Below are 16,565 nucleotides of genomic sequence, written 5' to 3'. Positions count from 1 at the left end.
AGCTTTATAGTTTATTTAGAAATTTGTACTTTTTTATTTCACTTTTTTTTCTTTTCTTTTCTTTTCTTTACTAACTATATAATAAACACACATAATAAAGGTAAATAAGTAAACATAAAAGTATGCTTACTTTTTGTTAATCCTTATTTATTAGCTATTATTCTTATTTCATATAAAGACTACTAACAGTATAGTCTTTGTCATTTTACAAATTTATATTCTTCTGATCATCATATGGAGACGATTCCTCTCAGTAGAATGTCTTCTGAAGAAAAGAAACACAATACTACCACTTTACCAAATAAATACGACACGAATGATAGCAAAAAATACTTGTCTATGAACAAAGATGATATTAACTCGAACGGACTTCTTCATCAGCAAGTGAATTCAATTTCATACTTGGCAAAACCTTTGTTCAACATTCTTGTGCCTTCCCTTTTTAATCTTGTTTTATTATTTGTATTTCTTCATGCAGATGGAAAACCATTAGATTATACAATCATGGGTCTTAAAATTCCTTCGCTTGTTTCTCTTATTCTCAGCATTAATGTAATTTTCATAGCCAGTGGTCTTTCAACGTTAGTTTATTCTATTATCATACATGATTTATATCTAATATGAATCCATTTCTTTCTATATATGTATATAGAGCGATTGCAGAGTACAAATGGGTCCGTTTAAAGAATGGTGCTAAATTAACAATTGTAGATATTTATGATAGCTGCGCAAGGGGGATTTCAGGTTAGTTAGTTTTTTTTTCCTCTAAAAAAAAAAACAATACACATACTAACTACAACAAGGGATATTATATAATAGGACTTATTACAGTATTAAAGGCTCTACACTTTGATCATATATTGATTTTAGCATTAGTATTCAATATGGGTCTTATAGCTATTAGTCCCTTATCTCAAGAAATACTTGTACCATTTATAAACAACTATACTACTTCAGGTATTGATACACGATTCTTTTATTTTAAACCGTATGATATAAATGGTCGCAGTGCTTTGCAAGGCAGTGGTATGCCTCCCAAGATGAATGGATTAACCAAGAATGCTTATATCACGACTTCTAGCTTTGCTCAAGCAGCTACAGGCTCCAAATCAGTACCGCTCTATACCTGTCCAAATCAGGCAATCCGCTGTGAATTCAAGAATGTCAGTTTCATATCTACTACCATGTCATGTACAGAGATAACAGAAAATGACAAGGCCATCGCGCTCAGAGATGGCACTGATCCGACCCTTATTATCTTAAAAGAGTATTTCACCAACTTGAATATTAGTTATGCGGGTAAAACAAAATATTTCCCCATGTTTCTTTATGCACCTGAAATGCTGGGACGTACCTATTATGACTTGCTAAATTATACCGAGCCTCTTTTACCAGGGTTAAACATAAAAAGTCTATTTGCTGATAAATTCATTTATGATCCACAGTATAGACCCTATGTTGGTGATCAGCAATTTGTCATGGCGTATAACAAAAAGAATCTGTTTTCTCGTATAGCAAATAATTATACTGAAATGGGGTTTAAAAAATGCTTTTTTACTTCAAGCCTTAATACAGTAGGTATATTTTTTATTTTAATGCTCTCTCTCTCTCTCTCTCTCTCTCCATCCATTCTTTTTTATTTTTTCTTTTTTAACTCTTTCCCTTTTTTATATTCTAGTCAAATTGGCAAACATCAAATGGTACTTTACAGAAAGTTGGACCTGAAACATCAATACCCATTATTATGGACTATGATCGTGTTCTTGGTAATAATACAACCATTCATTTTGATGCCCTTACAGCACATCCAGAATGGGCCATCATGGTAAATGCTTATATCATGCAACAATCATTACTTATTGAGCTTATTGTATCTAAATACTATGCTATGTATGATTATCTAAGTGCATGGCGATTGGAAAAAACCAAAGGAGGGACCGGTCCTCATTCCAACGCGACGACTGCTAATGATAATGACCCCAAGTATTATGAAGACTTTATGAGAGATGCACTTCAGGCCTTTGATTATACTTATTTCCAAGCCCCCTTTGTAAACCGTGATTACCAAGGCCTTAATTCACAATACAATAGTGGTGAAGCATTCTTCAGTTCAGAGCCTATCTATCATGTAAAACAACACGTAGCTTATACACTCTTTATTTGTTTGTTTTTACCTATCATTTGGTGGGCGATCGTGTGGTCTGTGAGTATGAGAGAAATGAGAGGCGTGGCTCGAGGTAACTCTCAAATTGCCTTATTATCTATGCGTATGACACCTTTAGCTGAATATCAGCTACAGAGCTTCTCATATTTGAATTATGGTCGTGTATTTAACGAATCCAAGAATATTCGAATTCAAATAGGTACATTTGCTAAAAACAGTGAGCAAGATCCTCATATCGCCTTTGGTATAGAAGGAGAAGATGATTTGAATCCTTTAAAATAAAAATAAAAAAATAAATAAATTAAAAAGTAATTTATGTCTTTTCCTTTTTTTTTTTTTTTTTTTTTTTTTTTTTTTTTTTTTTGTTAACTTCACCATCATAGGTTGCAGCAGTAATATATAATGGAGGAGCTCAAAGCAGCATATAATGTTATGTAATTAAAAGCTTAAAATTCCATATTCCGCTCTTTTTTTTGTGTCACTTTATGTTCTTTCGAACCAAAAAACATTTTCTTTTTTTTTCTTCTCTCTCTTTCCTTTTTTTTTTTTTTTTTTCTTAGCAATATTTATGATGGACGGCTTGTATACTCAACTTACTGAAATGTTCTCTACTCTTCCTGAGGGATATCTTCCCAAGTGGTTGTTATTTACTTCTGCCCTCGGCATCTTTAACTCTATTCAAAATTTTTGTACCAGTTCCTTAACTAAACGCCTTTATGCTAATAAACCTCATGAAGGTATAGTTTGCATTTATAAATGTTTGAGTGAGTGAGTGAGTGTGTGTATGTAGAGGGGAGGATTTAGTGGAAAAAGAAGAAAAGAAAAAATAAATGAATAATATAACATATACATATATATATTTATTTGGATTCAAGTTACTCCGTTAAGTGGTCGTCTTTTTGCTACTTGGACATGGTCTGTCAGTATGATTCGTATTTATGCAGCTTTCCATCTTCAACATAAATTGTAAGACTCAATATATTTAGGGTTATCTTTTTTGTATTCATTTTTTTTTTAATATATATATTTCAATAGTATGTATGATCTTGGTATTTGGACTTATGTTATTGCCTTGACTCATTATGCTGCCGAACTTTTCATTTTCCGTGGTTGTAAATTCAATGGTCCTTTCATGTCTCCTTTGTTTGTTGCAGGTAAAATAGAATCACTTGAGTATATATAATGATTTATCTAACTTGTTATTTTTGCTTTAAGTTACTTCTCTTATTTGGCTTATGCAAGTTAAAGACGATTATGTGAAATACTATTAATTCTCCCTTTTTCTTTTTTCTTTTTTTTTTAAAAAAAAATATATTATATACATGTATGTTTAATAAATAGATACGGGTTTTCTTCCTGATTTATAGATTGACATGTATGTGTGTGTTTATTGAAAATTCAAAATTTTCTTAGCAAATGTTTTTTATACACATATTATTTTATTCAAACAAAGATGTGTGGAATTCTTTTTACTTTTCTTTTCTTTCTTTTTTTTTTTAATTCTGATATGAGCAAACAAAGTCTTTATTGTAACAAGTCCATAGAATATGGATTACTACTTTGAATAGATACGACTCTATTATTATTTGTGGCTGCATTATAACTCCAATCATTAAATGGAGTTGCTGCTATACTTGGTTGTTGCTGTGATAATGACGGTTGCAATTGTTGGAAGGAAGGCTGCTGAAAGGTTTCCTGCAATTGTTGTTTAGCGAAAGATGGTTGTTGAAGTTCATTTCTTGACTGAAGAGCAGGTGAGGGTAACAAATAACGAGGCTTATAACGATTAATAAAGGAAGTAGGACTCTTGTGATAAATAGAGGATAATGAACCGATATGTAACAAAAGTTCATCAAGGAAATTAGGATCTAAATTATCACTTTCTGTTGTAATCGCAGGCTTATCAGATAAGACTACAGCTTTGGCAACAGCAGGATCAGTTGAAAGTAAACGCCAATAAATATAACCTCGATCACGTAAATCAGGATTATCTACTTCCTCTGTGGCCCATTTGAGCACCTTAGGCACTAATTCTTGACCAGCTGTAGGTCTCTGTACAAATAATTTTACTGTAGCTGTTAATAACGCTAGTTGAACCTAATAAAAAATAAATGATATTGAGTATTGCTTAATATTCTCTCTCTTTTTTTCTTCTTCTTCCTATTTACTTCATAAGGTTCTTCTAAGAAAGTATATAAAAAGTCATCTAATAATTGATCAGCATTTTCAATTCTGTCAGCATATTGACCAATGATCCAAATCATTGAAGCCTTAGCTTCTGGTTCATTCAAATCATCCAAATTTTCACATAAAGTGGAAATAATACTCTCATACTGATTTGGATATTTCCTAAAAATATCCTTTATGCAAATAAAGGTATTAGAAAAAAAAATACACAAAAATATACACATGTTTTTTTTTTATAAATGTCACTATCACATACTCTAATAACAATAATTGCTTCCTGAACAACATAGTTGACTTTAGTTTGAATAAGCTCCAACAATGCTGAAATGCATTTATTAGCTGCCGACTCAATCTTAACAGCTAATCTACCAATGGCTCTGACTGATTTTCTAACAAAATCAACATCCACTTCAGCAGCGTATCTAAATATAATTTGTTAATTTTATTCTTTCTTTTTTTTTCTTTTTCTTTCTTTCTTTTTTTTTAAAAAAAAGGATGTACTTACTCCTTTAGTTCATTCAAAACTATATCAACGTTTCCAACATTGGCCAGTCTAAAGATAATTTCTAATTTACCCAACTTAACACAAATAGGATCATCATATTTACAAAAGAACACCTTAATATCGTTCTTTAAAATTTCAGGTCTTCTTTGAATAATAAGGTGAATATTACGTAAAGCAACATATTGAACTTCATATCCTGATGCAAGTAAAGTAACTAAAAAAAAAAAAAAGGCTCAGTACCATCATTATTGTCTTTTATATTTATAATTTTACCTAAAGGTGGACCTAGTTTTCGGCATAATTGACTAATTTCTTCTTCATTTTTTATATAATTCATAAGATACATTATAACTTTCGTTGCTGTCAAGACAACTGCAGAGTTAGCATGCTGTAAACGAGGAGAAATACGTTCAGCAAGCATTTCTGCATCCTCTGTTTCTTGAGGTACATAATACATCAAAGCTTCCAAAATGTATGTTTGACCCCATTCTGAACATTCATTTAAAGCAGAAACCAACTTGCTGGCAATTGAATGATTTAATCTTAGTTGAATATTATCTGAACGCTCTGAAATTTCGGTCAATGCAGCAACAGCATTAGCAACAACCTAATATAAAAAAAGGTAAGCAAAAATGGCCCATATACTTTTTTTTTTTTCTTACAGTTGGATTAGGATCAGATAGTAAATCTCTCAACATGTCTACAAAATGTTCACTTTCTATAAGAACTCGATCATACATGTATAGCTTAGCAACGCAAGTAGCAGCTGTCTTACGAACATAAGGATCTCTATCTCTTAAACTATGTCTCAATGGGTCAATTAAAACATCTACAATTTTCTCCACCTGAATGTAGCCCATAGTACGGATAGCTAAGGCTCTAATTAAGGGATTAGGGTCTTCTACATCCTATAGTACAGTACCATCTTTCAACCATTAACTATACAACTAATACAAAGATGATAATTGTATTTTTTTTTTACCTTAATAAACATAGAAATAGCCATAACAGCCATATCAGGTTTTGTTCGTGCGTAATTAATGATGTAAAGATACACCATTTTTTTAATTTCTAATACGGGCACTTGCATCACATTCAAAATATCGGGGAAAAGAGGTGACATATCGTTTCCCATTGTCATGTTGGCAACAATTTTCTTCATAACTGTTTTCTTTCGTTGATGTTTTTGATCTCTTTTTTCAGAAGTAAGTTCTGCTCGAAGTTCCTGAATTTTACCTATTTGGAGGAGAGGTTTTATTAATTTAATTTTATAATCTTCATATTTCTAGCTTACCTCTTTGAAAATATTTTGCATCCGACATTCTCTTTTTTAAAGTTGAAGGAAAAAAAAAAAAAGAAAGAAAGAATAAAATAAATAACCCTTATATTGTACAATTGATTGATAAATTATTACTCTTCTAGCTTTAGTAATTTTAATATACAGCAACACAATAATCAGACCGCTGCTGCTGACATGCATTTTTTTTTTTTTTTTTTTTTTTTTTTTTTTTTTTTTTTTTTTTTTTAAATTAAATATTTTTACAATAATGTCAACTGATGAAAATTTAGAATTTAAGAGCCATGGAGTTCCTGTCACAAAAGAAGAATTTGACGAAACATTGTTTAAAGATCTTTGTGATTCCCATTGTCATCCTCATGATGATTTAAATAACCTATCACAAATATATCAATTAAAAACAGGACATATTACAATTATGGGCGTCAGACAAGATGATTGGGATGTAGTTGCCCAAGTAACCAATGAAAATAACAAACTATATGAAAAGAGATGCATACCATGCTTTGGTAAACAGACATATGTAACAATAAATAAATAATAAAAAAAAGGCAGTAAATATAAACATTTGAGTATTCATTAGGGATTCATCCTTGGTTTTCTCATTTCGTAATGACACAAGATGAATCCAAAAAGAGTCCAAAGGAATATTATTATTCTATATTAAAATCACCCAATAAGGAAGAACTAGACGAAATGGTAAATTCATTAACTGAACCTTTTCAATATGATGTATGGTACAATAGTTTGCGACAACGTCTACTAGACTATCCTTATGCCTTAGTTGGAGAAGTAGGTATAGATAGATCAGCACGACTTTTACCGGGTGGTGCCCTTGATTGGCATGGACGTAAACCAACTCAAGTCCAAACATCTATTGAACATCAACTTGCAATTTTTGATATACAAAGTCAACTTGCACGTGAATTAAACCGAGGTATTAGTGTCCATTGCGTACAAGGTCAAGGTCATCTGTTTGAATTTCTTAAAAAGCAATCTAGTCAATTCAGTACACGACAACTAAAGAAATTAAAAAGGACTCCAAATACGTTACGCATGTGTTTGCACTCATTTGGTGGAGCACCTGCTACTATTACACAGTTTTTAGAATTAAAAGGGTTTGAAATATATGTTTCATTTTCAGTTTGCATTAACGCAAGACTGCTACCAGCAAAAAAATTAATTGAACTAATCAAAATTGTACCAGAAGATAGACTACTGATTGAATCTGATTTGAATTCGCCTAACGGTATTGATATTTGTATGGTCGAAATTGCAAAGATAGTGGCCGAAGCTCGTGGATGGACAATTCAACAAGTTGTAGAAATAACAAATAGAAATTGGAAAAAGTTTGTAAATTTTTGAACAATTTATTTATTTATTTATTTATTTATTTATTTATAAATGAGCATGTACAGTATTGCTTTAATCAAATCAAAGTACTTAGAAGAAAAAAAGAAAAGAGGGAAATAAATAAATAAATAAAAGACTAGTGAAGCCAACAAAACCGAACATTATTAGTTCTAGAAGAAGTTAATTGTTTTATTTATGATCTTAAATGATGGGTTATGTATAGAAGAATACCTGAGATCAGAAAAATATTTAGTTACGACTGAAATATATTCAGTATTGTACAGCTTTCTTGGATCATATGAACGAGTAAATAAAAACTTGGAATCCTTTCTTCTTTTGTGTTATTACTTGCCCAAGCAGTACTTTTAATCTAAGGTTAAATACAGAACAACAGTCAACCTTGATTATCTTCTTATTTTTGATGATTGTTGAATTATTATTTGATGTCAGATTATAATACATTTGGAGTATTAGCAAGTTGGAAAGGATTGTAGATATTACAAGTAGAATCAACTAGAGGAGAGAGATTGTAGAGTAAATTTATGGGAAGAGGTTGTAGAAGACATATGTAATGTACATATATAGAGTATGGTTGTAGAGCATAATTGTCGAATACACTTTGGAGTAATTTAGTAGAATTCAGTTGTAAAGGATACTTATAGAGTAAACACATAGTTAATACTTGTAGAAGTATATGTGTTTGCATTTGCTTATGCATTAGTGTTGAGAAACAAAAGTCGTGAAGTGGTTCTGAGAGAAAAGTGTTGTAGCACACATATATATAACACACTTGTGGAGAAAAAAAACATAGGACAAGCAGGTAGAGCTAATAGTAATACAACATAGTAGTCTTAGAGTCCATTAGTAAGTCAGTTATGTAACTGTTTCTTATACTGCAAACCTTTACTACTGTCTACTACAAAAGGTGTCACTAGTTGACAAATGAAATTACAGTGAAGGATTTGTATATGTCTTTTTTAAATAAGCATCTTTATTTTTTTTAAATTGAATTCAATAAGTTTTACAGTTTATTTCACATAATTGCCTTCTACCTAAAATAATTTACATATCTTGAACTTTTTTTTTTTTTTTTTTTTTTTTTTTTTTTTTTTTTTTTTTTTTTTTTTTTTTAAGACCAACTGTCTATGGTTTTGAATTTTATTAATTATGCTCTGATGTTTTTTCAATTTTGCATCCCCTTAGTATAAAAAATGAGTAGACATTATATTTTAATTAAACAAAACAAATAGGGTAAAGGAGGTGATTATTGCTTTATGATATGGCTTGTGGGTTTTGTCGGTTAGACAAAATACTGTGTTCGCCGACATCTGTCCTTGATATAGAAGATTCATTTGATTATACATTCCTATGCTTGCCAAAGGAAATCGAAAAAATATGGAATATAATTATTATATAATTATTGATAATAAAGAGGATAACTTGGAGGCCTATTATCGCCATTTTTTTGTCTTTCGCTTCAATAGCTATAGTATCCTCATTTTTGGTTTAACTTTTCTCAGAATAGTAGTCTTGCTTTTCCCATTTTGAAAGTAAATAATTCTCAATTTGGTAAAAATTTTTCTTGCTTATTCTAAAAACACAGTACAATACTACGGCGATGACGTATTAGTTATTAATTATTTTTATCTATTTTTTTTTTCTTTTCCTTCATCTCTTTTTTTTTTTTTCCTTTTTAAATTCTCCCTAAATTCATTTCATCATTAACATGAGTGAGTTGGATAATTCAGGTAAATAATTATTATTCAACATTAAGGATTTTTTTTTATATAATCTCATTTCATGGGTAAATTTTGACTATTTTTTTTTCTAAAAAGTTGAACAACGCGTTTCAGATGAGAGAGGCCGTCGTTCTCGTAGTCGTTCAAGATCTCGTTCTCCTAGACGTGATCACAGTGGTCACAGATATAGAAGCCGTTCCCGTTCCTTAGAACAAATGTAAGCAGTTCAGCCCACATAATTATTTACACTATTTCTACATATACATAAAAAAAACAATGAATACACATATTACAGCCAAATATATTTACACATATACAAATACACATTATAAATATTAATAGGCAAGATGATGATGTCAATCCTGGAGACAATCTCTTCATCACTGGTCTTTCTATTAGAACGGCCAATGCTGATTTAGAAGACATCTTTTCTAAATACGGAAAGGTAAATTATACATACATATATATATATATATATGTGTGTGTATGTGTCTATTTTATTAATATAGTGATTTATTCAAATGTACTTATAGGTTATTAAAGCTGAAATTATGGTTGACCCTCATACTCGTGAATCTCGTGGCTTTGGTTTTATTCGTATGGCTACTGCTGAAGATGCTGATAGAGCTTTAAATGGTGTTACTGGTACTGAGATTGACGGCCGTATGGTTACAGTTGAAAAGGCAAAGAGATCCAGACCTAGAACACCTACCCCTGGTCGTTATTATGGTCCACCCAAGAGAGGACGTAAGTGATATTCAATTATATATGTTATATGTATGACAACTAAATGTAACAATTAAATACGTATAGCCCGTGATAGAAGAGATCATAGACCTCCTCGTGGTGAACCTAGATATGATCGTTATTATGACAGACATTATATGGATCGTTATGATCCTCCCAGATATGATCGTTACGAAAGAGACCGTTATGATCGCTATGATCGCTATGATAGGTACGACCGCTACGACCATCGCTATGATCGTTATGACCGTCGTCCCCCACCACCAAGATATGATCCTTACCCTCCTCGTACCAGATCACCTTATTAAAGAAAAAGGAGAAAAATAAGTTTGCACTTTTGATAAAATTACACTCATTTTCAATTCAACAAATTAAAAAAAAAAATCACTATATAATATATTATATTCTATAAAACTATATACTCAGTCTCATTCAGTATGTCTGTGTCTGTATCAGTTCTTAACATTATAAATGTCATCAATAACATCAGAGAATCTCACTCATATAAGAACATCTAACACATTATATTGAAATGTTTATTTTACAAGCCGTACATGTATCAAACAAGGAGAAAAAAATTTTTTTTTTCCCCTACTCGAACATGATTGTTTTTCCTTTTTTTTTTTTTTTTTTTTTTTTTTTTTTTTTGCCTATTTGTCTGTATACAAACAATCTAATCGTGTGAACCAATAATTCAGTCCTATAAATACACGTAAAAGGATGCGAAGATATACTTATTCAATAATTTCGACTCTCCTTTTTCTTTTAACATAATACAGCAGACAAACAAAAAAAAAAAAAAAAAAAAAATACACATATAAATATCTATTTATTTCTAGCTTATTTTATATATTTTTGAGTCATCAAGGTAAGTTAAAAAAAAAATTGCAAGGGGGAAGAAAAAACAGTTTATTAAAATCGTATCATAATAAAACTTTATTTACATAAAAAAAAAAAGTATAACTGTATTTTTATTTATTTATTTATTTGTTTTTTTGAGTGTAAATATTGTATTGAATATGTCAACACCAAAGGTCAATCCACATCGACCTTATTATACACCAGGTTTACATCATCATAATTATACTTCATTACCTTCAACAAGTGATGCGAGTCCGTTAGTACTAGAGGATAATAACAATACTCAACTTAAAAGTTTTACTGCTCGATGTACGAGTTTTGCTTTATTAAAATACTTTGTAACAATGTTGACGAGTCCCTTTGAAGTAGGAACTACATTATTACAAGTTCAATATTCCCCACATGAAGACGTCGAAGTTATTGGTATACCAATACCACTTGATTCAACTTTTCAACTTACTTCTGTAAATACTTGATTTAAACTATCAATTATACACATACATGAAGACTAATTTTGTCTATTTTTTTTTTCTTTTCTTTTCTTTATGTTTATTCTTGTAAAAAAGATGCATCAACTTGATGTTGAGAGTGATTCAGAAGAAGAAGGTGGATTCTATAAACGACCTGAAGAAAGATCTTCTATAGACATTACAAAGACACCCATGAATAATGTCATATCGACATCTGTAAGTGTATATGATGATAAAAATCGACCCATTTATCAAATGTCCCCGATGGAAGGAGATGGCGTATTAGAAATTTTAAGTTCCATCGTTAAACAGCCAACAGAAGGATGGAGATCGTTATTCAAAGGACAGCGAGTCACCTGGATCTATGATATGCTTCGTACCGTTTTACGACCAGCACTTGAAAGTTCCCTTAATGATGTCTTCGGTCTCTATGATGATACGACCATCCCACTTTTACATCTTGATAGTATAACAGCTAATATGGCAACCATGATTGTCTCTCATCTTGTGATAGGTGTCTTATTGAGTCCTTTAGAAATTATTCGTACACGATTAATCGTTCAATCTGCATCTCCTCATTGTAGTAAATATAAGGGACTTTTTCATGCTTTACGAACCATGTTTTCTGAAGAAGGTGGGATTCGAGGCGTCTATCTTTCTAAAAACTTGGTTCCTACTTTATTCTATCATACCATGTCTCCTTTGATATCCTGTAGTACACCTTTATTAATTGCACGTCTTTTGCATATTTCAGCTACTGATTCACCTATCCTTTATGGTGCTGCTGAACTTACTCTCTCCACCCTTGGTCTTTTGATCACTTTACCTTTAGAAACAATACGTAAACGTCTTCAATGCCAAACAACAAATCCTATTGAATTCAAGACAACAGTTGCTCTAAGACCACAGCCCTATCGAGGTCTCTTGGACGCATTATATAAAATACTTAAAGAAGAAGGTACACGATATAAACGTAATAATAATCGTAAGAAAGCAAAAGTGAAAAACAACAAGAAACGATGGTCGAGTGAAAGTGATACGACAGAAAGTGATATATCCTTTTCGAATCAACAAAAGCATACACCACCACCACCACCACCATTACGTACCAGTGCCTGGGGTATTCGAGGTTTATATAGAGGATTTAGTATGCAAATGGCTGCTAATATCATGCTTTTTGTATTTCAAACAATGAATGTACTTGAAGGTAAATAAATTATATTATTATTACAGAAAAGAAGGGTTGGGATGTGGAAGGAATATTGTTTTTATATTTATTTATTTCATTTTTTATCTTTTATTATTATTATTACTATTATTATTATCATTGTTTTATTTTAATATAACATATTTTAAAAATACAGTAGAAGGACTCAATGGCTTAATCTAATTTATTTATTTAAGCAGCAATAAAAAAAAAAAAAGGCTGATGCTTTACTACTAAAATATTTATTTATTTTTCCCAACAGTGAGTTTAAAACGTAGAACCTCCTTTTTTTTTTTGTTTCGCATAATAATAATAGTTTGTTTCTTATCATTTATTTAACAAATGAAAAAAATTTTATTTTCTTTAATCATATTCATTCCATCCTGTGTAGTACATGCTAATGCTGATGATTATCAACAACAACATGTGTTTCATGAAGCACATGTTCCAATTGTAAAATCAGTCGCCATTATTGGTAATAAAACAGAGTTCATTTTAACAATGCATGACCAATATATACATATACATATTTAAAGGACACGGCTATTTAATATTTTCTCTAATATCTTAGGTGGTGGAGCCTCTGGGACTTCAACTGCCTTTTGGCTAAACAACGTTTTCTCTTCTTCTTCTGAAAATAGTCCTAATCAAATATCAATTACTATCTTTGACCGTAAAGATTACATTGGAGGTCGTAGTACAACCGTTCCCATTAAAGGTAATAGCTCGTTAGGGACCATGGAGCTCGGAGCATCTATCTTTGTTGAAGCAAATCAAAACCTCATGAAAGCTACAGATAAATTTGGTTTAAAGCGAACATCAGTTGAAGTAGATGATGATAACGACGACATTGATCCTCTTGTTAAGAAGAAAAGAGAGGATCGTCGTCCTGGACTTGGTGTATGGGATGGAGAACAATTTGTATTTGAGGAAACAGGAAGTTATTACTGGGATAGTCTAAAGGCACTTTGGCGATATGGTCTTAGTCCTATCAAGTTTCAACGTAAACAGCAAGAGATTGTAAAGCGTTTTTTGAACATCTATAACGAAACTCAACAACAAGATGAAATAATGGAGATTGTCAAGGACCTGGGACTCAAGGAACTCGTCAACATGACAGCAGAGTCTTATTTGAAAGACTTGGGTATAAATGATCGTTTTTCTTATGAAATTCTGCAAACAGCGACTCGTGGTAATTACTGTCAAGATTTGAATGCTCTTCATGCTTTAGCTGTTATGGTATATTCTTTCACCTTTTAGTGTATTTCTATTTCTATATATGTATATATTTATTTATTTATTTATCCTGTATAGGTTTCAATGGAAGCAAGTCATGGTACATGGGCGGTTGAAGATGGAAATTACCGTATTTTTGAAGAATTTGCTTCTCGTTCTGGAGCCGATCTTCAGCTGAATACTAAAGTTGTATCTATTAGTAATATCACCGAAGTGGATACAAACGGTCATCATATAAATCGTTATAGGGTTGAAACTTTAGACGGTAAAAATCAGGTCTTTGATGAAGTTGTACTTGCAGCACCTTTAAAGTATTCAGGTATTGAATTTTCCTTTCCAACTGAAGAGGAACAAAGAGACTATCATGCAGTACATGTTACTTTGGTTGCAGGATATCCTGATCCAAGTTATTTCGGAAGAACTATAGATCATTTACCTTCATTTATCGTCACAACTGGTTTACCTTTAAGTAAAAAAAAAAAAAAAAAAAAAAAAAAAAAAAAAAAAAAAAAAAAAAAAAAAAAAAAAAAAGAAAAAAAAATTACGTTTGTTTATTTACATACATAATCTTAAACTCTTCCATTTTTAGTTCATCATTTTGAAAATAAGACGGCTCCTTTCAATACTTTTTCAGTACATCGATATTTGGAAAATGGAGAAAGTGTAATCAAACTATTTTCTCCTAAAGTAATGGAAGAAGAATTTCTCGATCAACTTTTTATTAATAGAAGTTGGACTTACCGTACAGCATGGCATGCATTCCCTAAACTTAAGCCTATTGCCGACAATCACTCTTTTCCATCCTTCATTCTTAAACCAGATAAAGAAAATGATGATTTTGGTATTATTTATACAGGTGCCTTTGAGAATTTCATTTCTGTAAGTCATTCCATTTGATTCATCATAGCATACAATAACATAACACTTTACTATAATAGACTATGGAAACACAAACGATTGCAGGTAAAATTGCAGCAAAAGTACTTTACAAAAAATGGTGTAATACGTTTAATGAATTTAATAAGTATTGTGGAGAATTTGGTGATGGATGGGGTAAAATATAACTACTTTTTTTTTAAGGATTGACTAAATAAACATCGGACATATTCTCCAATTCAATATTTCGTCTTGGCATATTTTTTCCAAAGAATGTATGAATTATACGCCATTCTTTCTCAGAAGTAGGCATAGTGTGGTCTTTGTTTTCGATAAAAACTTGAGATACTTCTGCTGAAGGAGAACATTTATTTTTAATCATTTTAAACTATATAAGCAGCATTAGTACACACACACACATACATATATATATATATATGTATATATTTATATAAACATATATATTACCCTTTTTTCTGCCTCTGATTTACTGCCAATCGTATTATCTTTATCACCCTGAGTAATGAGAATATATCCAGCATATTTACTTTGTTCATTACTTTGTTCTTCAAGTAAATAGCCACTAATACTTACTACACCACCTAAATTCGGCACTTTACCAAACATAGCCACATCTAGAGCAATCGTAGCTCCCTGAGAAAACCCAAATAAGAATATATTAGATGGATTAAAACCACAGCTACGAATAAGATGATCTATAAGTTCGTTCATTAAAGCGCGTGTACGTAATAATCCTTTCCATCTTTCAGGGTTTCTTGATGTTAGGACTAGTCATAGTCATAGACATAAATATATGTATATATATGGTTTATGAATAAATAAATGTCATAATAATAACAAAACTCAAAGTTGTATACAATACGTTCACCCGTTAACATGTTAAAGCTAGGAAACCATTGATAACATCCATCCATATAGGGTATCTCTTCTGGTGCTTGTACAGATAATATAGCAGTTTGAGGTAACTGAAGCTTTTTCCCAAGATTTAAAAATGGCTTTTTTGTATCGCCTATATAAACATGGATATATATATATATACATATATACAAATATGTATATCGATTAGAAAAGCTTATTGCCCAGTAGACATGTATATATATAGTACCTAAGCCGTGTAATAAGATGAGAAGATTAAAATCAACCCCATCTTGACTAGATGAATAATCAAATTTAAGTTTAACTTTTTTCGGATCTGGTGGAGTAGCTCTATTCCTTTGAGTAAAATTTGCTTTTTGGACGTTAATGGTTTGCATTTAAATAAAGGATGCTTATAGTTGGAAGAACAAAAAAAAAAATGCTATTAAGAAGTGGAAATATGAGAAACTGTCACATATTTATGCTGTTTTTTTTTCAATCATCTTTAATAAAAAAAAAAAAAGAGAGAGAGAGAGAGAGAAAGATTTTATTATTTAATACTATCTACAGGGAGAATATATTAGTAAATGCGTACATGTATTTATTATAGAGGCGTACAGGTAAATATAATATAATAGAAATGAGAAATAAAAGAAATAAAATAAAACAGACAGAAAAAGTACGTTGAGAGTTGTTCATATAGTTTATTAAGAGTTAAGTTCAATTCAAGTAAACAAAATAAAGGTTAATAATATAAGAGTATTTATGTCTTTTGTGAATAAAGATGATAAGTAATAATATAACAAATTGTATTTGATAATTTAATGATAGACAGAGAATGATTATGCTATCAAGAATCATTATAGACATACATCCATGTCTTTTGTATGTACATATTTATTTTTATAACTAATACGTGTACTCTGAGTGAAATTAGCTATTACGCGTACTTGTATTACCCCAGTTTATCTTACAAAGTTCTACACAAGAGTAAACATATTTAATATGTGTATAGACAGAATTATTATAAAAGTGCACTACATGTTC

At 30.8% G+C, this 16,565-nt stretch overlaps 10 protein-coding genes across 10 annotated transcripts; 6 read left to right on the top strand and 4 right to left on the bottom strand.

Annotated features, from left to right (window-relative positions):
• Nucleotides 1–674: 674 nt before the first annotated feature.
• On the top strand, nucleotides 675–2,067 carry BX663DRAFT_5624 (uncharacterized protein). The gene is made up of 2 exons (XM_051531971.1): nucleotides 675–744; nucleotides 820–2,067. The coding sequence occupies exon 2, from the start codon at nucleotides 885–887 to the stop codon at nucleotides 1,827–1,829; it is 945 nt and encodes a 314-aa protein (XP_051387600.1). The 5' UTR covers nucleotides 675–744; nucleotides 820–884; the 3' UTR covers nucleotides 1,830–2,067.
• A 640-nt stretch (nucleotides 2,068–2,707) lies between these two features.
• Nucleotides 2,708–3,520, top strand: BX663DRAFT_491454 (Erg28 like protein-domain-containing protein). The gene is made up of 4 exons (XM_051525072.1): nucleotides 2,708–2,901; nucleotides 3,040–3,130; nucleotides 3,200–3,318; nucleotides 3,380–3,520. The coding sequence occupies exons 1-4, from the start codon at nucleotides 2,733–2,735 to the stop codon at nucleotides 3,433–3,435; spliced, it is 435 nt and encodes a 144-aa protein (XP_051387599.1). The 5' UTR covers nucleotides 2,708–2,732; the 3' UTR covers nucleotides 3,436–3,520.
• Nucleotides 3,521–3,688: 168 nt separating this feature from the next.
• On the bottom strand, nucleotides 3,689–5,716 carry BX663DRAFT_425178 (adaptin N terminal region-domain-containing protein; the record flags this gene model as incomplete). The annotated part of the gene is made up of 6 exons (XM_051522475.1): nucleotides 3,689–4,261; nucleotides 4,333–4,524; nucleotides 4,608–4,773; nucleotides 4,857–5,070; nucleotides 5,130–5,463; nucleotides 5,519–5,716. 6 exons carry the CDS (start codon nucleotides 5,714–5,716, stop codon nucleotides 3,689–3,691), a joined length of 1,677 nt encoding a protein of 558 aa, XP_051387598.1.
• A 682-nt stretch (nucleotides 5,717–6,398) lies between these two features.
• On the top strand, nucleotides 6,399–7,555 carry BX663DRAFT_491449 (uncharacterized protein). The gene is made up of 2 exons (XM_051525071.1): nucleotides 6,399–6,662; nucleotides 6,737–7,555. Exons 1-2 carry the CDS (start codon nucleotides 6,404–6,406, stop codon nucleotides 7,516–7,518), a joined length of 1,041 nt encoding a protein of 346 aa, XP_051387597.1. The 5' UTR covers nucleotides 6,399–6,403; the 3' UTR covers nucleotides 7,519–7,555.
• On the bottom strand, nucleotides 7,522–8,552 carry BX663DRAFT_491445 (uncharacterized protein). The gene is made up of 2 exons (XM_051525070.1): nucleotides 7,738–8,552; nucleotides 7,522–7,676 (listed from the first exon to the last, which is right to left on the bottom strand). Exon 1 carries the CDS (start codon nucleotides 8,222–8,224, stop codon nucleotides 7,958–7,960), a length of 267 nt encoding a protein of 88 aa, XP_051387596.1. The 5' UTR covers nucleotides 8,225–8,552; the 3' UTR covers nucleotides 7,522–7,676; nucleotides 7,738–7,957.
• Nucleotides 8,553–9,196: 644 nt separating this feature from the next.
• On the top strand, nucleotides 9,197–10,607 carry BX663DRAFT_5520 (uncharacterized protein). Its single transcript, XM_051531328.1, has 4 exons — nucleotides 9,197–9,462; nucleotides 9,588–9,690; nucleotides 9,779–9,992; nucleotides 10,072–10,607. Coding segments are annotated over exons 1-4 (567 nt in total). The 5' UTR covers nucleotides 9,197–9,460; the 3' UTR covers nucleotides 10,320–10,607.
• Nucleotides 10,608–11,011: 404 nt separating this feature from the next.
• Nucleotides 11,012–12,538, top strand: BX663DRAFT_425193 (mitochondrial carrier domain-containing protein; the record flags this gene model as incomplete). The annotated part of the gene is made up of 2 exons (XM_051522477.1): nucleotides 11,012–11,317; nucleotides 11,636–12,538. 2 exons carry the CDS (start codon nucleotides 11,012–11,014, stop codon nucleotides 12,536–12,538), a joined length of 1,209 nt encoding a protein of 402 aa, XP_051387594.1.
• A 277-nt stretch (nucleotides 12,539–12,815) lies between these two features.
• BX663DRAFT_491439 (Prenylcysteine lyase-domain-containing protein) lies at nucleotides 12,816–15,031 on the top strand. Its single transcript, XM_051525069.1, has 5 exons — nucleotides 12,816–13,005; nucleotides 13,102–13,769; nucleotides 13,845–14,235; nucleotides 14,356–14,645; nucleotides 14,705–15,031. Exons 1-5 carry the CDS (start codon nucleotides 12,873–12,875, stop codon nucleotides 14,828–14,830), a joined length of 1,608 nt encoding a protein of 535 aa, XP_051387593.1. The 5' UTR covers nucleotides 12,816–12,872; the 3' UTR covers nucleotides 14,831–15,031.
• Nucleotides 14,748–16,156, bottom strand: BX663DRAFT_5495 (Alpha/Beta hydrolase protein). Its single transcript, XM_051531153.1, has 5 exons — nucleotides 16,114–16,156; nucleotides 15,769–16,021; nucleotides 15,532–15,672; nucleotides 15,111–15,430; nucleotides 14,748–15,030 (listed from the first exon to the last, which is right to left on the bottom strand). Exons 2-5 carry the CDS (start codon nucleotides 15,914–15,916, stop codon nucleotides 14,842–14,844), a joined length of 798 nt encoding a protein of 265 aa, XP_051387592.1. The 5' UTR covers nucleotides 15,917–16,021; nucleotides 16,114–16,156; the 3' UTR covers nucleotides 14,748–14,841.
• A 45-nt stretch (nucleotides 16,157–16,201) lies between these two features.
• Nucleotides 16,202–16,546, bottom strand: BX663DRAFT_463841 (uncharacterized protein). The gene has a single exon (XM_051524002.1). The coding sequence runs from the start codon at nucleotides 16,386–16,388 to the stop codon at nucleotides 16,239–16,241; it is 150 nt and encodes a 49-aa protein (XP_051387591.1). The 5' UTR covers nucleotides 16,389–16,546; the 3' UTR covers nucleotides 16,202–16,238.
• Nucleotides 16,547–16,565: the final 19 nt, after the last annotated feature.

This window comes from Cokeromyces recurvatus (genome assembly GCF_025118155.1).
Source record: "Cokeromyces recurvatus strain NRRL 2243 chromosome Unknown BX663scaffold_1, whole genome shotgun sequence".
In the NCBI taxonomy this organism is placed as follows: domain Eukaryota; kingdom Fungi; phylum Mucoromycota; class Mucoromycetes; order Mucorales; family Mucoraceae; genus Cokeromyces; species Cokeromyces recurvatus.
The sequence above is the reverse complement of the archived record's forward strand: the minus strand, read 5'-3'. Positions and strand labels throughout refer to the sequence as shown.

Excerpts from the sequence above, each read along its gene's own strand:
- BX663DRAFT_5624 (XM_051531971.1), top strand. The coding sequence starts at position 885 with ATGGGTCTTATAGCTATTAGTCCCTTATCTCAAGAAATACTTGTACCA.
- BX663DRAFT_491454 (XM_051525072.1), top strand. The coding sequence starts at position 2,733 with ATGATGGACGGCTTGTATACTCAACTTACTGAAATGTTCTCTACTCTT. Across the intron at positions 2,902-3,039 it reads TGCTAATAAACCTCATGAAG|TTACTCCGTTAAGTGGTCGT; the intron begins GTATAGTTTGCA and ends TTTGGATTCAAG. Across the intron at positions 3,319-3,379 it reads GTCTCCTTTGTTTGTTGCAG|TTACTTCTCTTATTTGGCTT; the intron begins GTAAAATAGAAT and ends TTTTGCTTTAAG.
- BX663DRAFT_491449 (XM_051525071.1), top strand. The coding sequence starts at position 6,404 with ATGTCAACTGATGAAAATTTAGAATTTAAGAGCCATGGAGTTCCTGTC. Across the intron at positions 6,663-6,736 it reads GAGATGCATACCATGCTTTG|GGATTCATCCTTGGTTTTCT; the intron begins GTAAACAGACAT and ends AGTATTCATTAG.
- BX663DRAFT_491445 (XM_051525070.1), bottom strand. The coding sequence starts at position 8,224 with ATGCATAAGCAAATGCAAACACATATACTTCTACAAGTATTAACTATG.
- BX663DRAFT_5520 (XM_051531328.1), top strand. Across the intron at positions 9,691-9,778 it reads TCTTTTCTAAATACGGAAAG|GTTATTAAAGCTGAAATTAT; the intron begins GTAAATTATACA and ends ATGTACTTATAG. Across the intron at positions 9,993-10,071 it reads TGGTCCACCCAAGAGAGGAC|AGATCATAGACCTCCTCGTG; the intron begins GTAAGTGATATT and ends CCGTGATAGAAG.
- BX663DRAFT_491439 (XM_051525069.1), top strand. The coding sequence starts at position 12,873 with ATGAAAAAAATTTTATTTTCTTTAATCATATTCATTCCATCCTGTGTA. Across the intron at positions 13,770-13,844 it reads TTCATGCTTTAGCTGTTATG|GTTTCAATGGAAGCAAGTCA; the intron begins GTATATTCTTTC and ends TATCCTGTATAG. Across the intron at positions 14,646-14,704 it reads CCTTTGAGAATTTCATTTCT|ACTATGGAAACACAAACGAT; the intron begins GTAAGTCATTCC and ends TTACTATAATAG.
- BX663DRAFT_5495 (XM_051531153.1), bottom strand. The coding sequence starts at position 15,916 with ATGCAAACCATTAACGTCCAAAAAGCAAATTTTACTCAAAGGAATAGA. Across the intron at positions 15,431-15,531 it reads TAGCTTTAACATGTTAACGG|TCCTAACATCAAGAAACCCT; the intron begins GTGAACGTATTG and ends GACTATGACTAG. Across the intron at positions 15,031-15,110 it reads AATCAGAGGCAGAAAAAAGG|TTTAAAATGATTAAAAATAA; the intron begins GTAATATATATG and ends CTGCTTATATAG.
- BX663DRAFT_463841 (XM_051524002.1), bottom strand. The coding sequence starts at position 16,388 with ATGTCTATAATGATTCTTGATAGCATAATCATTCTCTGTCTATCATTA.